The sequence below is a fragment of the Balaenoptera borealis genome, assembly GCF_965194805.1.
Source record: "Balaenoptera borealis genome assembly, chromosome: 5".
Lineage (NCBI taxonomy): Eukaryota > Metazoa > Chordata > Mammalia > Artiodactyla > Balaenopteridae > Balaenoptera > Balaenoptera borealis.
This window is the reverse complement of record NC_138862.1, coordinates 48,322,665-48,347,154: the sequence shown is the minus strand read 5'-3', so window position 1 is coordinate 48,347,154 and position 24,490 is coordinate 48,322,665. Positions and strand designations below refer to the sequence as shown.

Here is a 24,490-nt window from a genome sequence, read left to right as displayed (position 1 = left end):
TCTTTCCCAGAACCCTCTAGGTCTTTCTAAGGCACTTGATAAATTCTACCTCACTCCCCTCTCCAGACTCTCTCTCCTTTACAGCCGTATACAATGCCCCACTAACAAGGGGTCTGCACTCAGTAAACACTAGTTGCTAGTGTAGAAGTCAAAATGATAGCTGGGAAAACAGGTGCAGCAGAGGGAGCTGAAAAGGACGGCAATGAAGAGTGTGCACAACAGCAAAGATTAACTCTGTGCCAGAACCAAGGATTTAACACGTGTTAACTCACCTAGTTTTCAAGACAATCCCATGAGATAGGTGCTATTATCGCCACGTACAAAGGAGGGAACTGAGGTATGATGGGCTGAGTAACTTGCCCAAGGTCAAACGGCAGGGTTTTGAATTGAACCAGGCCAGCTGGCTCTTTATATTGATTCTCTGCAACATTGTTCCTTCTAACCCTACATCCCTGAAAACCACTTCAACTCTTCCACTCACAGTGTGCAATGCCTTTCTGAATCAAAAACACACTTTGCAACTTGCAATTACGGCACCTACTGCTTTCTAAGTCAAAAATTAAAGATCGATTCTGGCCACAACTGCCACAACTGTAAATAACATACGATAAAGTCTCAAATCTAAAACATTGCTTAAACAGAGACAATTATAGATGTTTGGGATGGAATGGGCCTCTGGCCATTCACCTAACTCAATATTTGCCATCATTTCCATTTTAAAGTCCTGAAATATATACCAGAATTATGTGCAAGCACAAACATCTAACAGCACTTTGAATATTACTCTGATAGAATTATGGGAGTAATAATATAATTGTAAGCTTATTGATGCACACAGTGATCTATCACGTTTAGTGTGTTTTTTAACAATCATCAAGGAATTTGGGCCTACCACAATGGATAGAAGAATATAGAAAAGACATTGAGCTACATTCACATGTAAGTGAAACAGTAATTACCTATATAATTCAGGATTTAAATAATTTAATATTAAATATCCCATTAAAGGAAGCAAAAGTTTTGTTAATTCTGAATAAGCCAGATAACTTTTCAATCTTCTGACGAAACAGCGAGGGACTTCCGTGGTGGTGCAGTGGTTAAGACCCCGCGCTCCCAATGCAGGGGGCCCGGGTTCGATCCCTGCTCAGCGAACTAGATCCCACATGCATGCCATAACTAAGAGTTCGCATGCTGCAACTAAGAGTCTGCATGCCGCAACTAAGGAGCCAGCCTCCCGAAACGAAGACCCAGCGCAACCAAATAAATAAATAAATACTTAAAAAAAAAAACAGGGAGGGGGGATGCAAAAAAATTCCGGCTTTACAAATGTATACTCTGTTCTCACAGAAAGAAAATAGAAAAATAAATGTATCAATAGATTCAACTTTGAAGTTAGGAGAGGCTTTTTACAGGATAACAGTTAAATTTCTGTTCCCAGGAAATTTTTAAATAGCATACAGATGACCCCAAAATTAAATTAAATTAAATTAAAATGTTAACAAAGCAGAAGAAAAGGAAACGAGGTTCTGTGCAGTTTGTGGCAGCAAGCGATATTTTTCTCTCCCTGATGAAGAGAAGGCTTAGTGAGAACAGCAAAAAGACGCAGGGTAGAGATCACAGCAGGAGAAATAAGATATCCAGCACGTATTCAAAACTTACCCAACTCGGTCTTACTCAACACTATTTTTCCCACTTTGCCAGTTTTAAATCAGACAGCGGCTGGGCTTTTGCTGTTGCTGTTTCTGTCCTTTTGATCCCAGAGCCCCATGAAAGTTAAACTGTGTGTTGGATGGGATCTGGCCCCGTCTCGCATTAGGGCGAAAAAAGTTTTAAACTTGGATTCCTGGTTGCTTCTTTGGGAAAGTGAATAAATAAGTGGTTGAAAGGAGAGGACGTGGGGGACGTGCTCAGCTGACGTCGGGCCCACGAAGGGGCCGCACAGTTCCTCAGCGCAGCTGTCCAGATGTGCCTCATCTGGTTCCCCGGCGGGGCACGAGCCTCGGCGGCCACGGCTAGCGAAGCTCCAGCTCATTGGTCTCCGGGGCTCCTCGCTTGCCGCCTATTGGCCGGCCGGCCCGCCACTCCCTCGGTCCTCAGGCCCGCCCCCCGCCCGCCGGGCCAGCTCGCTCCATCCTCAAGAGGAACCTGGAAGTGCAGCCCGGGCGCTGATGTGGCACTCGGCGGCCGCTGCGGGCGTGGGAGGGGCCCGGCCGGAGAGAGGGCCTCCGCACCCAGGGCTTGCCCCTGTCCTGGCCCCTGTTATACCGATCCTTTCCGGCAGTTAGGCTGGTTTGTTTAAACAGGATGATTTCAATCTGTTCATGGGATGAAATTAATGCGCGCCCCGCGCTGTCTTAAATCCCCAGCATTTCCGAGTTAAAGGGACTGGGGCTCAGGGATGCCCACGCCCCCAAAGGGCCTTCAGGCCATGTCTCAGAACTTCAGTCTCCCCTCTTTATCCAGGGAGCGAATAATGAAATTCAAGAGCCTGTTTCATGGGGACAGTATTCTTTTGTTGGAAGAAAAAACTTAATGAACCCTTCACCGAAGTCCTCATTAACTAGAAAAGTCGTTCTTTCTGCAGAGAAGCCCAGGGCTGATTACAGGAGTGACTTGGAAGACTTGGTTTGTCTGGAATTTTTGTTGGGTGGTGGCTGTAGGAAAACGAGAAATGTTGCTTTGTTCTGTGAGAATGTAGACCAAACGATGCTTTGATCCTGGGGAAACCTTTGAAAGATTGATTAAGTGGGAGAGTGTCTGCAAATCAATCACCATTATAATTTGAGGGTGTTGACAGAAATGTGAGCTCATTGAAACATTAAGACGGCAAGAGCTACCTTCATTGAGCCACACACCATGAACTGGGCCAGCCCCTATACTTACAACCACCTTATGAAGTACATATTAAAATTATCTCCACTTTCAGATGAGGCTACCAAGACACAGAGCAGCCTATCCCAGCATGACACTGAGGTTTCCAATATTTGTTCACAACATGGGTACATAAACGTACCTGCCCTTTGCCAGGAATAGGTGAGTCAGAGTTTATTGTGAGTGCCTCTACCTTCTGATGTCCAAAGCTTTCACTTCATAGATAATGTCCCCTTGGTCGGTCTATTTGTTATCTATTGCTATGTAACAGATTACCACAAATGTAGTAGCTTGAAACACCACCACACATTTACTATTGCAGTTTCTAAGGGTCAGAAGTCCAGGCATGGCTTAACTGGATCCTCTGCTCAGGGTCTCACAAGGCTGCACTCACAGTGTCTGTCAGGATGCATCCTCATCTGGAGGCTGGAAGGGGGAAGAATCTACTTCCAAGCTCCCTCAGGTTGTTGGCAGGATTCATTTCTTTGCAGCTGTAGGTCTGTGTCCACAGTTTCTTTCTAGATGTCAGCTAGCAGCTGCCCTTGCCTCCTAGATTCTAGTCTCAGTCTCCTGCAGTTCCTGAAAACCAGGATGTGGAGGTCATGGGGGTCCGCCTTAGAGTCTGTCTGCCACAATGGGCTAGTCAGACACCTCACTCTCTATAGCCCTGAATGCCATGTCATCTCACCTCCACAATCCCTCCAAAAATTCAGAGCCCCATTCACCAAGTAAAAAGATACGTGAGTGGATTCACAACACTCAATCCCTCTGGCAGTCAAGGAAACCCACGAAGGAAGTTTGGCCCTTGAAATTAATCATGAGTTTGGCTTTCTGGAACATCCATCATCTGATAATGGTACACTTTTAACCCAAAAGTTACTCAACAATGGGCTGATAGTCAAGGTACATGACCAACCTTCTACACTCATTACCATTGACAAGTATCTGATATTGTTGACCATTGGAACTGCTTCCTCAAAAATCTACTAAAAAAAGATTTCTGGAGACTTCTGCTTTCAAGAATATGGAGTAGATATAATTTCCCCTGTTTCTCCTGCTAGTATAATACCACCAAAAATCCTGACTTTACATATAAACAAACATAAGAAGACTCTGAAAGGTTGAAAGAAGAGGCAGATTGGCTAGGAATCTAGGGACCCAAGGAATGCCATGATGGTGAGTTCCCCGGATTTTCTCTTTGTCTCATTGATCCAGACTTGGAGCCCAGCAAAAGCCTGTTGTCTTTTGCTGTTAGCCAAAAAACCAGGAAGCAGGAGCCTAAAAAGACAAAATAAGTTTAGACAGTAATGGCTATGCTCCAGCCAAACACCCCAGAAGAAACTGTGGCTTCCCCCACATCCACATCAGCAAAGGCCAGATGGGGTCCTAGACTTCCACCCTTGCTATAATAAGGTGAAAACAAAGGGCTAGTTCTTTGAAAAGATCAATATAATAGACAAACTGCTAGCATGACTGGCAAAGAAAGTAAAGAGAGAAGACACCAATTACCAGTGTCAGGAACAAAACAAGGGATCTCATTATAGACCTTGCAGGCATCAAAAAGAAAGTAAGGGAATACTCCAAACAACTCTACACATATAAATTTGACTTAAATGAAAGGGACAAGTTCCTTGAAAACCACAAATTACCACAACTCACCCAATAGGAAATAAATAATTTGAATAGCCCTGTAACTATTAAGGAAATTGAATTCAAATTCAAATACTCCCAAAAAAGAAATCTCCAGGCCCAGATGGTTTCACTGGAGGGATCTGCCAAACGTTTAAGGAAGAATTAACACCAATTCTACATAATCTCTTCCAGAAAATAGGACAGAACACTTTCCAATTGACTTTGTGAAGACAGTATTGCTGTGATGCAAAACCAGAGAAACACAGAATAAAAAAGAAAACTACAAACCAATATCCCTCATGAATATAGGTGCAAAAATGTCAGCAAATAGAATTCAGCAATATATAAAAATCATTATACATCATGAGCAAGTGGGGTTTTTTCCCCAGAGATGCAGTCCTTGTTTAATATTTAAAAATCAATCAATATAATCCATGACATTAACAAACTAAAGAAAAAACACAAACATATCAATCAACATAGAATAAGCACACTCAACAATATTCAGCATCATAAAAATGCTCGGAAAAATAAAAAAGAAAAGAGAACTTCCACAAGAGCAGGTACAAAAAACCCACAGCTAGCATTATACTTAATGTGAAAAACTAGATGCCTTTTGTACATACTTTGTGATTCTATTTATATAACATCCTTGAAATGACAAAATTATGGAAATGGAAAACAGATTAGTGATTGCCAGGGGTTAAGGAGATGGTGGGGTGGAAGGGAAATGAGTGTGACTATAAAAGGGCAAAATAGAGGATCCTTGTGGTGTTGGAAGAGTTCTGTAGTTTGACTGTACCCATGGGATAAAGTTGGGATATTGTACTATAATATATTTGCAAATAATAATGCAAAATGTTACCATTGGGGGAAACTGGTTAAAGAGTACAGGTCTCTCTGTATTATTTCTTACAGCTGTATATGTATCTATAACTATCTCAAAATAAAAATTTTAATTAAAAATGCAGACTCCCCTGAGCAGTCCCAACAGCTGTCAACAACCCTGATCTTTCCAAGGACACTATGTGCATCCCCAGGATTGTACTTCTTGAACAGGAAGCCAGGCATTAACTTGCCTCTGTCTCCAAAACACAGTGACTTGCATCTTAAGAATGCTTATAAGAGACGTACAAGTGTTTAACCAAACACCACCAAGCTGATCGTGTTACTTGTAGACCATGTACATCTCTCAAAAACAAGACTACCTATCCTACTTCGAGAAGCTTCCCCTAGGTATATATGACTCATTACTAACATTTTCCCCTAAAATAGGAGTTATCCAATTAGAAAAGATGGTGCAAATTTTACCCCTTACTTTAGAAGAAGTGATCAGTGACTCCACCTTGATCTTCAAAGGCATTCAAGTCAGCTTTAAATCAGTGGTCAGGAATAAAGATGGCCAATAGGCACATGAAAAGATGCTCATCATCGCTAATTATCAGAGAAATGCAAATCTAAACCACAATGAGGTACCACCTCACACCAGTAAGAATGGCCATCACTAAAAAGTCTACAAATAATAAATTCTGGAGAGAGTGTGGAAAAAGGGAACTCTCTCACACTGTTGGTGGGAATGTAAATTGGTGCATTCAGCCACTATGGAAAACAGGGAAATTCACTGGTAGTTAGTGGTTAGGACTTGGTGCTTTCGCTGCTAGGGCCTGGGTTCAATCCCTGGTCAGGGAACCAGGATCCCACAAGCTGCACGGCATGGCCAAAAAAATAAAAAAAGTAAAAAAACCAAAAACAAACAAACAAAAAAGAAACCAGTATGGAGATTCCTCAAAAAACTAAAGATAGAGTTGCCATATGATCCAGCAACCCCACTCCTGGTTATAATTATAATTAAATTAAATATAATTATAATTGTAATTATAATTATATAATATAATAATTAAATTATTATATTATATAAGTATATATTATATTATATAAGTATATATAAATATAATTATAATTATAATTATATACTTACATGATATGATAATTATATAATATAATTATAATTAAACTATAATCCAAAAAGATACATGCACTCCTATGTTCAGAGCAGCACTATTTACAATACCCAAGACATGGAACCAACCTAAATGTCCATTGACAGATGAATGGATAAAGAAGATGTGGTACATATATACAATGGAATATTACTTAGCCATTAAAAAGAATGAAATAATGCCATTTGCAGCTACATGAATGGACCAAGAGATTACATTACTAAGCGAAGTAAGTCAGGAAGAGAAAGACAAATACATATGATGTCACTTATATGTGGAATCTAAAATACAACACAAATAAACATAGCTACAAAACAGAAATAGACTCACAGACATAGAAAACAGACTTGTGGTTACTGGGGGTGGGGTTGGAGAGGGAAGGATTGGGAGTTTGGGATTAGCAGATGCAAGCTATTATATATAGGATGGGTAAACAACAAGGTCCTACTGTACAACACAGGGAATTATATTTAATATCCTATGGAAATGGAATGGAAAAGAATATGAAAAAGAATATATATGTATAACTGAGTTACTTTGCTGTACAGCAAAAATTAACACAACATTGTAAATCAACTGTGCTTCAATAAAATTTTTAAAAACTGGAGAAATATGAATAAGAAAAAAAAAATCAGTGGTCAGGATTGTTAGGGATGAAAGACTATCTCCTTACAGGCCAAGGCAAAGCCTGTACTATCACACATACATCCTGCTGAATCTAGAGTGATGCCTTGGGCCAAGTGGAAAGGTCAACATAGAAACTTAAAGAGAAAGCCACTTGATTTTCTAAGGTAGACCCTGATGGTTTATGGGAGTTGTTCGGCTGATTGAATCCAGGATTCTGTGTGGGGAGGATGGAGAATTTGAGGTCAGTACTGCAGTTTGGCTCATCCTGCTGCATAGAGTCCTGTCGATGTTAGCCTTAGTTAGATGCTGAGAAAAATTAAATGGATTTGGTCCCAGCCCCTATTGGTCAGATTAATTAGATTGGTTGATGGAGTGCACATTCAAGGGAAAATATGTTCCAAGTGAAGGTGGCATTGAAACAAGGAACAGATACTATTGGGACGCAATTCTCCATGGATGTCTCAGGTTTCTGCAAGTTTTATGAGCAGAAGCGCTGACAGCCATTGTCCCAGACTACCTGAATGTTTATAGAGTAAACAACCTTGGAAAATATATACAATGTCACCTTCTAGAGCAGATGGCATTCTGTTCAACAATAAAGATAATGTCTTCTTCCAGGGCAGAGATGGGAAAAGTTTTCTTAAAACTCATGATAAAATATTGGGATTTTCTAAGCTCAGGAACCCACCGTATGTTCAGACATCAACTGGCTGTCATTCTGTAGAATTTGGGGTTCTGGGAACCAGCTCAAATGCTAATACCCTGGCTGCTGTTATTATTATGAGTAATAAACTGTCCTTTGTCTCTGACCCAGGAGTCCTATGTCCTTTGTCATCATCCATGACACTGCGGCAGACTAACTTGTTAGCTTACATGTGGGGTTACATCTCAGAACCTTCACAGTTCTTGACAGGAGCACCATGGTCTATGAGCCATCACTGCAGATCCCTGTCAGTCAAGATTGCTACTCTGACCTTATTTCCCATTACAGTCATTAAATCCACCTTGCTTCTGAAGTTAGTGTCCCACCTGCACTCTCATATTCTGAAATCTTATCATTGCTTTTAGGGAGCCCAGCATTAAGACAGTATCTCTTACCATCAACCCTAGCCTACAGTGTATGGTCACCACTTCTCAAAGACACCAAGCGCCCCATCCCCTTACTAGTGCATTTCTTATTACCTCAATGAATAGAGTATCCTCTGAGCCCTCCTGGGTAACATGATCAAGGTATGTGTTCTCTGGTCTTATATAATAAATCCACTTTAATATTCTTAAGTTCCGGAGCCCTCTGATCCCTTCCACAATGCTCTGCCAAGGCAGTTCTGGCATTTCCACCTCTTTTATTGTAAATCTTTATCATGCCCAGACTTTGAGGAGTCATCCCAGCAGGCTACTAAGATAGACTCCATGTATCCTTGCCAGGTCACTCAATTCTAGGTCACGGGAGAGTACTGTCATGTCAATAAACTTTCCCTATCTGGTGTTATACATCACCCCATGTACTCCAAAGTTCACACATATTCTCCTGCTTCCTACTGGTTAATATTAGCTGGGTCCTGCAATTCTTTGGGGAAGCAAGGTATTTCATCTTGGTGACAGAAATGTATTTCTCTCCTAGGCTATTGGTATACAGGCAGTGAGGTATAGTGGTGCAAATCTTGAGAAGGTTGAACATCGCTCTGTGAAGCAGCCCCCACAGGGAGTCTTTCATGGTTATCAGGCAAAGAGAGACGACTTTACTCAACAAAGAAAAGGCAACTGTTTCTGCCAACCCCAAGGGTTTAGGGAAATCTGGGAGCTCAAGATTCTCTGACATATCTACCCAAATACCTCCATTAGGTCTCAGAGTCCCACTTCTTGGTCAGGGCTCTGACTTTAGCATAGGAGAAACGTCAAGTCTACTTAGTTAGTCACCTCTGCAGCTCTGTTATTTTCAATCAAATGTTGGGCTTGATTCTCCTGATCCCTGCAACTGATGAAGGTCTCTATAAACACTGCCACTGAGGACCTCTGGTTTTCATAGCTTGGATTGAATTTATAGTTGGCTGAACTGAGCCTGTCATTCTCTTCGAGGTTTTTGAGGAGATTAAAAAAGCTCATCAGCTCTATAGTTCCTATCATCTCTTCTCCTAATACTGTTCAAGTGCTGGTCCTATTGTATAATCCAGTGTTTCCTCTTCCACTTATACCTCATCCCAGTGCATGAAAGAGGAGAATCTACGTATCATGATGTGGGAGATTATCCCTGCCCCTTTTCCACAGCAATGGAATCCTTGTTGTCATCTCAGCAGTAAGTGATCTGATTCTAGAAGTTCATCCTAACTATTGGTTTTCCACTAATGTTTCCAGTAACATGTCTTAGTTTGTGTCCCTCTCCACCACACCAAAAAAAAAAAAATTAGAGCCTGGGTAAGAACTCAAATTCGGGTAGTTCACTCAGTGGACAGTGTGTGTGTGTGTGTGTGTGTGTGTGTGTGTGTGTAAAATATCACCATTATACGTGGCAATGTTTTATATTATCATATATGGTAATATTTAATCAATGTTAATTTCCTAATGTTGATGGTTATACTATGGTTATGTAGAGAAATGTCCTAATTTTTATATACACACTCAATTACCCAGGGATAATAGGGCATCACGTCTGCAACTTACCCTCAAATGGATCAAAAAAAAGAAAGTTACCAATATGTAAATTACCTATAGATTGAAAGAAATTTATGCATGTATGCACTTATGCATATATATACACATACATATCTATTTATATATATTTAAAACCTCCAGTTTCAACACAGCAGGGCTTATTCAATGCCCCCTCCTCCACCTTTCTATATTTATACCTCTTTTCTCATCAGTGAGAAATCTGACTCCCATTAACCTTAATATATTTACTGTTGAGTCAGTTCCCCTGAATGTAACCTATCTTCCAGCTGCACCCAGCTGAATTCTTAACTCAAAGACGTGCTTACCAGTACACACACACACACACACACACACACACACATCCCTACACATACCTATACATGCACACAAACCAACTACAATAGCCCCGAGAAACGGAAGAAGGAAGGAGAGGGAGGAAGAAGAATGAAAAGAAGGAAAGAGAAGGGAGAGAAAAGGAGGAATAAAGCCTAGCTAGTGGCTTTTTTTGCTAAATTATTTACCCATTATGGAAGGAGGGAAAGAAGGAAGGGAGAAAGTGGGGGGAGGAAGGAGGGAGGGAGGGAAGGAAGGAAGGAAGGAAAGAAGGAAGGAATATGACAGTGTATTATATACGTTCCTGAAGGATTTAAGGCATCTTCCAATAATAAATACATACACACACACACAAAAATGCCCAGAAAAGAAAGACTGAAAAAAACATTGCCAAAATATTAATCACACTTACGTCTAGGTAGTTGGGTTTGGGGTGATCTTTATCTGCTTCTCGTCTGTCTTTCAATTTTTCAACAATGTGTTGTATATTACACTTAAAAATAATTGTTTTAAGATAAAATAGGGGACTTCCCTGGTGGTGCACTGGTTAAGAATCCACCTGCCAATGCAGGGGACATGGGTTCAGCCCCTGGTCCGGGAAGATCCCACATGCCGCGGAGCAACTAAGCCCGTGCACCACAACTACTGAAGCCCACGCACCTAGAGCCCATTCTCCGCAACAGGTGAAGCCACCGCAGTGAGAAGCACGCACACCGCCACGAAGAGTAGCCCCCGCTCACCGCAACTAGAGAAAGCCTGCGCACAGCCAAAACTAAATAAATAAATAAAATAAATAAATTTATAAAATAAAATAGTAGAATAGGTCAATGGAACAGAATAGAAATTAGAGAAAATGATTCACACGTATGTTTAATTGATGTTTGGCAAAGATGTAAGAAATTCAATGGAAAAAAGATAGAGTTTTCAACAAACCGTTGAAACAATTGAGGATTTATGTGCCAAAAAATGTTTTAATTCACCTCTTCATACTTCACAACATGTACAAATGTTAACTCAAAGTTGACCATAAATCTAAATGTAAAACCTAACATTATAAAATGTCTAGAATACACAGGAGAAAATCTTTTGTGACCTTGGGTTAGGTAAAAATTTCTTAAATACTCCAAAATCACAATCTATAAAATAAAAATTAATTTTAAAGTTGGACTTTTTGTAATTAAGAACTTCTGCTCTTTGAAAAACACTATTAACAGAATGAAAAGACAATCTACTGGGAAAGAATACTTGCAAATCACATATATGATAAGGATTTTATCTGGAATATGTAAGGAAATCTTACATATAAAAATTTTTTTAACTACCTAGCTTTTTTTTAAAATTTTTTAATTTTTATTTTTCGGCTGTACCCCGCGGCATGCAGGGTCTTAGTTCCCCGACCAGGGGTAGAACCCGCGCCCCCTGCAGTGGAAGCGTAGAGTATTAACCACTAGACCACCAAGAAAGTCCCCCTAGCTTTTTTAAATGGGCAAAATACTTGAACAGAATTTATCAAAAAATGATATACTGATGGCATAAGCACCTGAAAAAGTGTTCAATATCATTAGTCATTTGGGAAATGGAAAATTTAAAACACAATGAGATACAACCACATACCTATTAGAATAGCTAAAATTAGAAAGATTGGCTGCACCATGTATTGTAAGGACGTGGAGCAACTAGAATTCTCATAAAATGCTGGTGGCTATGTAAAATAGTACAACCACTTTGGAAAAGAGTTTGACAGTTTCTTTAAAAGTTAAACATACACTTACCTGCGGGCCAGCCATTCCATCCATGAAAAAAAGAAAGACAAATATCATATGATATCATTTATATGTGGAATCTAAAAAAATGATACAAACTAACTTATTTACCGAACAGAAATAGACTTACAGACATAGAAAACTTATGGTTACCAAAAAGGAAAGGGTCAGGGAGATAAGTTGGGAATTTGGGATTAACAGATACACACTACTATATATAAAATAGATAAACAAGAACCTACTGTATAGCACAGGGAACTATATTCAATATCTTGTAATAACTTATAATGGAAAAGAATCTGAAAAATTATATATATATATATATATATATATATATATAAAACTGAATCACTTTGCTGTACACCTGAAACATTGTAAATCAACTATACTTCAATTAAAAAATTTTTTTAAAGCTTGGAAAAGACCCCCCCCAAAAAGAAAGCATATATCCACATAAAGATTAATAATGTACATAGAAACTTTATTTGTAATAGCCAAAACCTGGTAACAACACAAATGTCCATCAAGATAAATGACTAAACAGATTGTGGTACCTCCATATAATGAAATACTACTCAGCAATAATCAATACAGATGAATCCAAAATAATTGCACAGAGTGCAAGAAGTCAGACAAAAAAAATCATTCTGTATGATTCCATTAATATAAATGCTTAGAAAATGTGAATTAATCTATATAGTGACAGAAAGTAGAACAGAGGTTGTCTGGGACAGGGTGGGAAGGTTATGGGAAGGAGAAAGAAGGGGTTCTTACAAAGGGGCATGAGTGTATACATGTGTCAAAATTTATCTAACTGGTAAATTTTATGTTATGAATATTTAACTATAATAAAAAAGAAAAACTTATCAAACTGTACACTTTAAATATGGGCAGTTTATTAAACACCAATTATACCTTAATAAAGCTGTTTTACAATGGTGTTTTTAATAAAATAATGCTGTAAGAAAACCATCATGCAAAAATATTTTATCTCACAGTTATTATTTCTTAAGGATAGGTTCCTGTAAGTAAATTTACTGGGTCAAACAATAATAATAGTTTCATTGTTCTTGTGACACAAATGATTTCAAGAAAAATTGAACAATTTTTTACTTTTAATATGGTATCTCACCCTCCCCAAGCTCTGAGAATTAACTTTTTTAAACATTTGCAAGTTTGAGTTTTAAATGACCTCTTATTTTCATTTACATTTTTATTACTATGGATACCATAATTTAAACAGAAAATTTACAACCTAGAGAGGTTCAAGTGAAGGCATTTAGGGTGAGGCGGCTGTGGAGTTCAGGTTCTGTGAGGAATAATGGATGACACAGAAAGTTCTCCTGAGGAACCCCATGGGATGGACCATGGGGCAGAGAAAGTCATGAGCGTTCTCCTCTAGGAACTGTAGTGACATCCTTCAGGAGAGGGACTAGACCTATGCTACAGGGGACTAGAGTGAAAGAAAAAGACCAAGTTCCATGTGGAAGATTGCAGCTCAGTATGAGAAAGGACCTTTTTTGCAGGGGAGGGGTGGCAGGCTAACAACATCAATCACGAGAGCTTTAACACAATGAAATCGGCTGCCTTCCCAGCCCTGGAAGTCATCTAGAAAAGACTGGCTTAAGAAGATGTGGTATGTACATATACAATGGAATATTAGTCATAAAAAAATGAAATATTGTCATTTGCAGCAATGTGGATGGACCTAGAGAATATTATGCTTAGTGAAATGTCAGACAAAGAAAGATAAATACTATATGATATCACTTATATGTGGAATCAAAAAATAATACAAATGAAAATATATACAAAACAGAAACAGACTCATAGACACAGAAAGCAAACTTATGGTTACCAAGGCGGGGTGGTGTGGAGGGACAAATTAGGGGTATGGGATTAACAGATACAAACTACTACACATCAAATAGATAAGCAACAAGGATTTACTGTATAGCACATGGACCTATATTCAATATCTTGTAATAACATGTAATGGAAAAGAATCTGAAAAAAATTCTGAACACTATGCTGTATAACTGAAATGAACACAATATTATATATCAACTATACATGAAAGAAAGAAAGAAAGAAAGAAAGAAAGAAAGAAAGAAAGAAAGAAAGAAAGAAAGAAAGAAAGAAAGGAGGGAGGGAGGGAGGAAGGAAGGAGGGAAGGAAGAAAAAGGAAAGGAAGGAGGGGGGAAGAAGGAGGGAAGGAAGGAAGGAGGGAAGGGAGGGGCAGGAGGAGGGAGGGAAGGAAGCCTGGAAGGCACCTGGCAGACCCATTGCAGAGGGAGTTCTTACATCAATTAGGAATTTGGATGAGACAGTCTTAAATCAGATGACCTTTCCCCGCCCCCAGTTTTATTGAGATATAAATGACATACATCATTGTTTGAGTTTCAGGTGTACAGCATAAAGTTTGACTTACGTATATTGTGAAATGATTACCACAATAAGTTTCATTAACATCCATCATCTCATATACATATACAATAAAAAGAAACGGAAAAAAAAAAAGGAACAGAAGTTCTCCTTGTAATGAGAGCTCTTAGGATTTACCCTCTTAACAGCTATCATGTATAGCATACATCAGTGGTTCCTATAGTCATCATGTTGTACATTACATCCCTAGAACTTATTTATCAGACGATCTTTAAAAGTCCTCATATTTTGTTTTTCTCATTCCCCCTCCTTAACATTTTTTTCCTCTTGTTCCTACACTTCCTTGGAAATGGTGACACCATTATAATACTATGTTTGCAAATCGAGGGGTGAGGGAAAAAAGCCACTTGTTTATAAGAACGTAATGAACAACCTTTAAACATGCATTAGCTAGTCACAGGTGATAGACGTATGTCAGAGATAAGAAAGGAGAGTCCTGGGAAAGTACTTGGTTGGCTCCTTGTTCAGGTTAAAATGGCTCCTGGCCAGTACATTATTATTACCCCTTAATGAACAGCTAACCAGTGCCCATCCCAAATGGAAAATCTAAACAAAGAGACACAGTAGTCACTATGAAGGTTTCATTTGTTTGCATTTATCCCTCCACCAAAACACCTGAAGGCGATTTACGCAATAGCAATGAAAACATCTGCTGTGAAGAAAGATGTATAGGACACAGAATACTGAGGAGGGAGGAGAAGAGAGGGAAGGAGGTAAGAAGAGTTTGAAATAATACCTTTGTCATTAAAGTTTGAAAACCAGCCACATGGGGTGTTTGATGCCATGCTGAAAGGTTTTGATTTAATTCTATAAATAATGAGGAGCTTGCCAAGGTCTTCAAGCTAGAGAGTGACACAATATTTTTTTTTAATTAGTTATCTCTGAGGAAGTGATGAGTAGATTTTTGTTTACTATTTATCTTTCTCACTGGATGTGAGCTCCTGGAAAACAGAGGTTTTTATCTCTTTTGCTCACTTTTGTATCCCTAGCACAGGACAAGAAGTCAAAAAATCTTTGTTGAATGAACAAGCAGATCCTGGCAATTAGTGAACAAGGTAGAGACTCAGAGATCATGAGCCAAGGCAAGGGGGGCTATGCTCTGGGGTGTAAGTCACTCAAGAGTTGCTAGGCACACATGCATGCACAAGTTGGGGAAAAGAAGCCGGCTTAAATCGAGGAGTTTCACAGTTCATTATTGTTTTTTGTTTGCTTGCTTTTTTTTTTTAATGGAGGTATAATTGACCTATAACATTACATACATTTCAGGGGACTTCCCTGGTGGCCCAGTGGATAAGACTCCATACTCCCAATGCAGGGAGCCAGGGTTCCAGCCCAGGTCAGGGAACTAGATCCCACAGGCATGCTGCAACTAAGAGTTCGCATGCCACAACTAAGGATCAAGCCTGCCGCAACGAAGACCCAGCACAACCAAATAAATAAATAAATAAATATTTTTTAAAAACACAGTATATTCTTTTCAGGTGTACAATATAATGATTCCATATTTGTATATATTGCGAAATGATGACTACAGTGTCTACAATATCCACTACCACACATAGTTCCAAAATTCTTTTCTTGTGATGAGAACTTTTAAGATCTACTCTCTTAGCAACTTTCAAATATGCAATATAGTACTGTTAACGATAGTCACCATGCTGTACATTACATCCCCAGGACTTATTTATTTTAAAACTGGAAGTTTGTACCTTTTGACCCCCTTCACCCATTTTGCACACAGCCTATCTACACCCCCTCCCCACCTCAGGCAACCACCAATCTGTTCTCTGTTCTTTTGTTTTTGTTTTTTGTTTTCTCTTTTTTTTTTTTTAAGTATAATTGACATATAACATTATATTAGTTTTAGGTGTACAACATAATGATCTGATATTTGTATTTCTTGTGAAATGATCACCGCAACAAGTCTAGTTGACATCCGTCTCCGCACATGGTTACAAAATTTGTTTTTCTTGTGATGAGAACTTTTAAGATCTACTGTCTTAGCAACTTTCAAACATGCAGTACAGTAGTGTTAACTATAGTCACCATACTGTACATTACATCCTCATGACTTCCTTTTTTTTATAGCTGGGAGTTTGTACCTTTCGACTATCTTCACCCATTTCTCACCCCCCATCATCGCCATCCCTCCACCCCCCACCTCTGCCAATCACCAGTTTGTTCTCTGTTATCAATGAGCCTGTTTTTTTGTTTTGTTTTTTAAGATTCCACATATAAGTGACATCATACAGTGTTTGCCTTTCTCTGTTTGACTTATTTCACTTAGCATAATGCCCTCCAGGTCCATCCAAGTTGTCGTGAATGGCAAGATTTCATTCTTTTTATGGCTGAATAATATTCCATTTGTATATATATATATTATATATACACATACATACATATATATGTACCACATCTTCTTTATCCATTCACTCATCAATGGAGACTTAGATTGTTTCCACGTCTTGGCTGTTGTAAATAATGCTGCAATGAACATGGGACTGCAGATATGTTTTTGAGCTACTGTTTTGTTTCCTTCACATCAATACTCAGAAGTGGAATTGCTGGATTATATGGTAGTTCTATTTTTAATTTTTTGAGAAACCTCCATACCCTTGTCCATAGCAGCTGCACCAATTTACATTCCCATCAACAGTACACTAGGGTTCCCATTCACCGTTGTTTTTTTTCCTCACATCTCCATACATGCAGATGGGGCAGAACTGTTCTCAGTCAACTACTATGATAACTGGCTCCAAAGTTGTAGCAGGAATTCAGCCAAAACAGAATTAGATAATCCAAGGTTACAGTAGGATGTTAAAAACTCCAAAGACTGAGATAATTAGAATTTATAATCCCTTCCTTTGCCAGTTTAAAATTTCCCATTGTGCAAATGTAAATCATCTGCACAAGTATTTTATGCCTCTTTCTCTTTTCATGCCCCATGGAGATAACCAGTTTGTCATCCTCCCTCATGTGTACCTTTAAATACATTAATAAGTCATAAAACTTACTCAACATTTAATTAGTTTAAACCTACCTCCAAGAGTTTTGGTAGGAAATGCTGCAGTTCTCCTTTCTGTCTGAAAGTAATGGTAGTGATTTTGTCATTGACCCAACTGGGAGACTTCTCTGTGTCCAGCATTATCATCCAAACGTCGGCTCAAGTCTGCCCCCTAGAGTAATCAGTGTGCCTTGACAGTAGTGCTCAACTGTATTAATTTCATATTTCTGACATTGGTCTTTTCCAGAGGACCGTCACTTTCTATTTTATATGCGTCTGCGTTATTTGAAAGTATGTCAGATACTGTTTTTTGGGGTTTTTTTAACATGTAGATTTTATTTATTTATGTATTTTTGGCTGCGTTGGGTCCTCGTTGCTGCACGCGGGCTTTCTCTAGTTGTGGCGAGCGGGGGCTACTCTTCATTGCAGTGCACGGGCTTCTCATTGCGGTGGCTTCTCTTGTCACAGAGCACGGGCTCTAGGCACGCGGGCTTCCATAGTTGTGGCTCGAGGGCTTCAGTAGTTGTGGCTCCCGGGCTCTAGAGTGCAGGCTTAGTAGTTGTGGTGCACCGGCTTAGTTGCTCCACGGCATGTGGCATCTTCCTGGACCAGGGCTCGAACCTGCATCCCCTGCATTGGCAGGCGGATTCTTAACCACTGTGCCACCAGGGAAGTCCGATACTGTTGTTTTTATAAGTAAAAAATGTTTCCATTGGGGGGGAATACTATCTACAACACAATTTTTTATTTCAAGAGAGTATCATATGACAGTGTCTTGCCTAAAATAGGCAGGATTAATTCAAGTTCTAGAGCCTTGGCTGTTCAGAGTCACATTCTCAGACTATATCTATTACGTCACTACTATGTGATAGGCAAGGGTTCTGGGAATGCAAAGATGATTAAGATATGGTTCCTACTACTAAGAGTTCACAGTCTAGATGGGAAGACAGACGTAAGTAAATCATTACCTGATAAAACCGACATGAGTCATACTATAGTACAGAAGAGAATATGAATGGACAGAGATATTTTTATTTGGAGAGAATAGGAAGGAAGGAAGGAAGGAAGGAAGGAAGGAAGGAAGGAAGGAAGGAAGGAGGGAAGGAAGGAAGGAAGGGAGGAAAGAAAGAATCAGGTTAATAAACTTTAAAATGTTGTAACTAGTATTAGGCCAGTTAACCCAAAATAATACCATGGATTAATTACATTCCAATTCTTCTTAAGCTTCCTAGAATTAAAAAAATAAAATTCAAGTAATATAAAAAGAGGCTTGAGAGTTCAAGTATAGATCATTGCTGCCCAATAGAAATATGAGACATAGAGGTAATTTTAAATTTTCTAATAGTAGCGACATTAAAATAGGGAAAAACAGGAGAAATTAATTTTAATAATATATTTCATTTAACCAAACATATCCAAAATATTATCATTTTTGTTGGAATCAAGGCAAGATATAAAGGGCCTGATGTGGGATGCTGGCAATGAGAATGGAATTTGGTAGGTCCAAGTGATAGAGGCAAAATAAGCAGAAGTTGATAATTATTTGAATGGAGAACAAGAAGAGTACGTGATGGTTTCAAACCCAACCAGGTTCTTGGTTGACAACTGGTAAATGATGCTAACCATTCACTGAGGCAGGGAACACAGATCGGGGGCAGGCAGGGCAAGAAATAATTATTTACTTTAAAAAAATGGGTTTGCGGGAACTCCCTGGCAGTCCAGCGGTTAGGACTTAGCGCTTACACTGCCGAGGGCCCAGGTTCAATCCCTGGTAGGGAAACTAAGAGCTCACAAGCCACGCGGTGTGGTCAAAAAAAAAAAAAAAAAAAAAAGTGGTACCTATCGGTATATTATGAGGGAAGTTTTTGTTTTTGTTTTTTAATTTTTTAAATTCATTTATTTATTTATATTTTGGCTGCGTTGGGTCTTCGTTGCTGTGCGCGGGCTTTCTCTCGTTGCGGCGAGCGGGGGCTACTCCTCGCCACGGTGCGCGGGCTTCTCATCGCAGTTGCTTCTCCTGTTGCAGAGCACGGGCTCTAGGCGTGCGGGCCTCAGTAGTTGTGGCTCGTGGGCTCCAGAGCGCAGGCTCAGTAGTTGTGGCACACGGGCCTAGTTGCTCCGCAGCATGTGGGATCTTCCCGGGCCAGGGCTCGAACCCGTGTCCCCTGCATTGGTAGGGAGATTCTTAACCACTGAGCCACCAGGGAAGCCCCTATGAGGGAAGTTTTTAAGATGGAAGAGACTTGAGAATGTTTTAAGCAAGGAACCATTAAAATTATGCACTTGACTATTTTAAAAGATGTAAATGATATACTGTTAACTGAAATGAACTCATGTTTGGAAAAAAGTTTGTGTGTGTGTGTGTGTTTGTGTATACACATAGATAATATTCTGGAAGGACAGACAACAAAGTATTAACCATGTTTATCTCTGAGTAGGTACAGTAAGTTTTTAATTTTCATTCTTTTTCTTGATCTGTATTTTTATTATGACGACTATCATTTTGTGATATTTAAAAAAGGCAATAAGCTGTCAACTTCATATTCAGAGAGTCCCCCCTCTTCCATTTACTATGGTCCTGAAAGTGTGCTGAAAACAGACTTTCCTCCAATTTGATAGAATATAGTATAAAAGTCTTAATCCTGATTTTCCCAGGTACTGCTATCCTTGAAGGGGAAGAAACTTCACAGATATCCTGGCTGGAGTGGAAGTTGGCTACTGTCTCAGCCAGCCAGCCAATGGGCCCTGGGAACTCCAGGCATCTCTCCTTTCCATGGGTGGGCCACCTCTCCCCAGACCTTTCTTTTGGGGCCACAGCAGATGAGTAGACCATCCCCAAATCTGAAAGTTGGTTAGCAAGACTGAAAAGTACCCAAAGCAAGGGTGGGGAAACAACACATAGTATAACACAGATCTCAAAGGCAGGTCGGTCCCATCCTCTCCCTTGGCAGTGGCAAATAACCGGCAAACACACCATGTAATAGTTGAAGTCATCTTTTACCTGTGTGAAAAATCACCATTAAAAAGCTGCATGAAAGTGTCAATTCAAAATGGTGAAGGTACAAGTTGTATGAATTGAAAGAATGCACATTAGTGATCATCACTATTTTACTTTTCTTTCACTGTTTTCCTCTTCTCTTTTTCTCTCTCTTTTTCCTTCTTTTTATTGTCTATGCCAAAGTTAGTTTGTTCTTACATAAGCAGTAAGTTGCGGTATTAGTAATGAGTAGTAGTTTTGGGAGATCTTCTTCTTCACAAGATAGAGATTCTAGCTGCCCTTGGGCATTTGATGATCCAAGACAGAGACAAAGAATAAATAGGGAGAATTCTACTATCTTTTCTTCTAGGGAAAAAAACAGAATATGGCCTCAATATGTCAATTAACCTGATCGTGGTGATGATTTTACAAAGTATGTCAAATACTCATACACATATCAATCATCATGCTGTGCAATGTAAATATATACAATTTTATTTGTCAATTATACTTCAATAGAGCTGGGGGGAAAAAAAGAAGTGCCTGCTTCAGCAGCACATACACTAAAACTGGAACTTCTCTGGATACAGAGAGGATTAGCACAGCTCCTGTGCAAAGATGACACGCAAATTTGTGAGGTGGTCCATATGTTTTAAATAAATCATGCTAGGAGAGGGTATGGAGAAAAGGGAACGCTCTTGCACTGTTGGTGGGAATGCAAATTGATATAGCCACTATGGAGAACAGTATGGAGGTTCCTTAAAAAACTAAAAATAGAATTACCATATGATCCAGCAATCCCACTATTGGGCATATACCCTGAAAAAAACCATAATTCAAAAAGAGTCATGTACCAAAATGTTCATTGCAGCTCTATTTACAATAGCCAGGACATGGAAGCAACCTAAGTGTCCATCAACAGATGGATGGATAAAGAAGATGTGGCACATATATACAATGGAATATTACTCAGCCATAAAAAGAAACGAAACTGAGTTATTTGTAGTGAGGTGGATGGACCTAGAGACTGTCATACAGAGTGAAGTAAGTCAGAAAGAGAAAAACAAATACCGTATGCTAACACATATATATGGAATCTAAAAAAAAAAAAAAAGGTCATGAAGAACCTAGGGTCAAGGTGGGAATAAAGACACAGACCTACTAGAGAATGGACTTGAGGACACAGGGAGGGGGAAGGGTAAGCTGGGACAAAGTGAGAGAGTGGCATGGACATATATACACTATCAAACGTAAAATAGATCGCTAGTGGGAAGCAGCCACATAGCACAGGGAGATCAGCTCGGTGGTTTGTGACCACCTAGAGGGGTGGGATAGGGAGGGTGGGAGGGAGGGAGACGCAAGAGGGAAGAGATATGGGAACATATGTATATGTATAACTGATTCACTTTGTTATAAAGCAGAAACTAACACACCATTGTAAAGCAATTATACTCCAATAAAGATGTTAAAAAATATATAAATAAATAAATAAATAAAGCGATGTAATGTACAGCATGGTGACTATAGTTGACAATATTGTATATTTGAAAGCTGCTAAGAGAGTAGATCTTAAAAGTTCTCATCACAAGAAAAAAATGTGTAACTATGTATGGTGATGGATGTTAACTAGATTTACTGTGGCAATCATTTCACAATACATACAAATACTGAATCATTACGTTGGACACCTGAAACTAATATAATGTTACATGTCAGTTATACCTCAATAAAAAATAAATAGTCTCATAAAGTTAAAACCCAGAGCATAAAGCTGATCTCAGAGATTCAGTCTCCACCCACGTAATCAAAATTGTAACTCACTCCCAAGTCCTGCTTTTCTCATTCACATCTGCCCGTTCACAAGCAAATCACACACCTACTAAGTCAGGACCCACTGCGAAAGGGAAATGAAGGTCCTGCCTCAAGTTAGGAACAAGAGTCAGCATGAACTGGGCTCCGGCCCTAACTCTGCCACCTCCCCAGTGAGTGACTGAACTTTCCTAAACTCCAGTTTCCTCAGCCAGCAAGTGAAAAGAAGACTAGGTCCCACCTCAGAGTGGTGAGGACTATTAGGTAACACATTCAAACTCTCAGCACAGTACTTGGCACCTTAACTACCAGCTCTCATTAAATGATGGCCTTTAGACATACTTATATAATTACTCCTAATAAGGAAGTAAACATTGAGTCACACCAATGACTTTTATTTAAGACTATTTGTGAGGTTGATGTGGAAGAAGGGTTGGTGAAGACGTGTGGGTAGCTCTTCAAATATCTCTCTTTACATTTTCAAGAATTACTTTATTCTATTAAAATACCTTTTATCCTTTTTTTTCCCATAAAAGGGCAACAGAGCAGATCACACTCTGAAAAGCAGCTGGAGTATGATGCAAGCTGTCTCGGGGAGCAGCTGAATCAACCACCCACTTGAGTCACTCAGCATCTGCAGACTCTTTACAGCTACCACTCCTGGGCCTGGTGAATTGGGGCTCAAAAAACACAGTAGCATCAGTAGTCATGGTGTGGAAACAAAGTACTATTTGGGCCCCTTTTCAGACAGGGCGGGCAGGTACGCTTCTCCACGCTCTTCCTTCCTAGAGCTCCTTCTTTCCTCCACTTTCTTGCAAGACCTCATTTCCAGTGCCCGGCATTCTCTCTCATTTCTCTCCTTTCTGCTCTCAGGTCCCTGAAAAAGAAGGGTCAGAAAAGGGTAGATATGCCGACAGCTGACAACATTCCACATTTTTCCAAATTATCAGAAGTGAAGAAAACCCTAATCATTTAGCAGACTTTCACATCTTAGTTTCTAGTAATAAATTAGCATAATAAGCCTAAGGGTGTTGCTAAAGGTTTACTTATAAATAAAGGAATAGGGGGCCTTGGGCATCAGCAGGTGGTCTATGGAGGAAACTCAACCTGCACACTACTCTGCCTCTAATGTACAGAGGGATGTGATTCCATGGCACAGTAAAATTAATAGTCTTCTGGTGCTTTTTGAAAAGGAATGTGGCAAGAGAATCATACACGGAATGATTCTAACCTCCTTATGTTCACTCCCTTAAATTACATTAATAGTAGGGTTTGCACTAAGTTTTCAGGTGAGGACTGGGTAAAGAAGAAAGTGTCAAGGAATGACATTCAACCACACAACATTCTCCAACAGGTTGCGCAGGGGTCTACATTCAGTGACTGAATGAACACACACTGTTGTTCTAGGATGGGGAGATTCGGCACTAACTAGAGAGACCCTACTTCCTAGATTCTACACCTAGGCAGAGGGAGACAATCAATCAATAAGCCTAAAAGGAAACAAGAAAATGAAAGGTAGTGATAAGTGCAATGATACCTATAAATAGGGTGATATGATAGGGAACGGGGATGCGGGGTGCTTCTTTGGTTTCCATGGTGAAAGTGACTTTCAAAGGAATTACTGACAAAAGAATGGTGTTGATAAATGTGGTGGTATCTATTTACACTTCAATTTTTTAAATAAACAAATAAGACCATTACTCCTCCCCTCCTCCATTCCAGTGAACTGGAGACACTGGAGAACACCTGAGTATCTATGAGGTGAACATATGCAGTGGTGAGTAACAGTCAGATGGGCAAGGTCATGACTCGGCCCTCCAGGGTGAGTTATGGCGATGTCTGGTTACTGTGGTGGTGTTAGCTACTGTACATTGTTAAACTGTTTTCATACCTAGATTATTTCATTTCTGTCTATAATGGTCCGTTAGTCAAAATCAGAAAGCAAAACAAATGATGAAGCTGAGATGCAAGTTAAGAGGAGCTTAAAAATTGTACTAGCTCTGTAAATGTGCCTCCAGATTATTTTCATTAGCTCCAGTGCTTGTATTAAATCCATCAGTCTGATCATAATTCATATTTAGCAGCCATGAATGTCTCTAATCCTTATAAAAACAGTATGAAAAAGGAAATATAGTGATGATTATTTGCAGTTTGGCTTTTCCCTTATTGAGAACCAAGACTATCCAAAAATTGCTCATAAATAACGACCTGAAATATTTTTTCTTATCTCATCACTTAGAAACAAAATGTGAAAAATTATCAAAATAAGCCAGTTGAGTTTTTCAATGTCAAAATGAAAAAATTTAATGTTGTTTGTCATGAGCAGGTCACAAAAGCAGTTCCTGGCTCTTCTTGATGCTAAAGGATGTAAAATTTAAAT

The 24,490-nt window shown here is 39.3% G+C and overlaps 2 protein-coding genes across 10 annotated transcripts in view; both read right to left on the bottom strand.

The window, feature by feature from the left end:
* TMEM45A (transmembrane protein 45A) overlaps positions 1–2,023 on the bottom strand; it is an 84,999-nt gene extending 82,976 nt beyond the window's left edge. Inside the window, exon 1 of one of the 3 annotated variants that reach the window (XM_082392206.1) lies at positions 1,660–2,023. The gene's annotated coding sequence lies outside the window, so the exon portion shown is untranslated. The remainder of the gene's footprint in view (positions 1–1,659) is intronic. The other 2 variants (XM_082392204.1, XM_082392207.1) reach the window with 2 other exon arrangements.
* Positions 2,024–16,110: 14,087 nt separating this feature from the next.
* The window catches only part of LNP1 (leukemia NUP98 fusion partner 1), a 44,362-nt gene continuing 35,982 nt past the window's right edge, over positions 16,111–24,490 (bottom strand). For all 7 annotated transcript variants that reach the window (XM_082392239.1, XM_082392235.1, XM_082392236.1 and 4 more), the window contains one exon: positions 16,111–22,987. In XM_082392239.1, the coding sequence (XP_082248365.1) occupies positions 22,838–22,987 (150 nt within the window). In that variant the 3' untranslated portion in view covers positions 16,111–22,837. The remainder of the gene's footprint in view (positions 22,988–24,490) is intronic.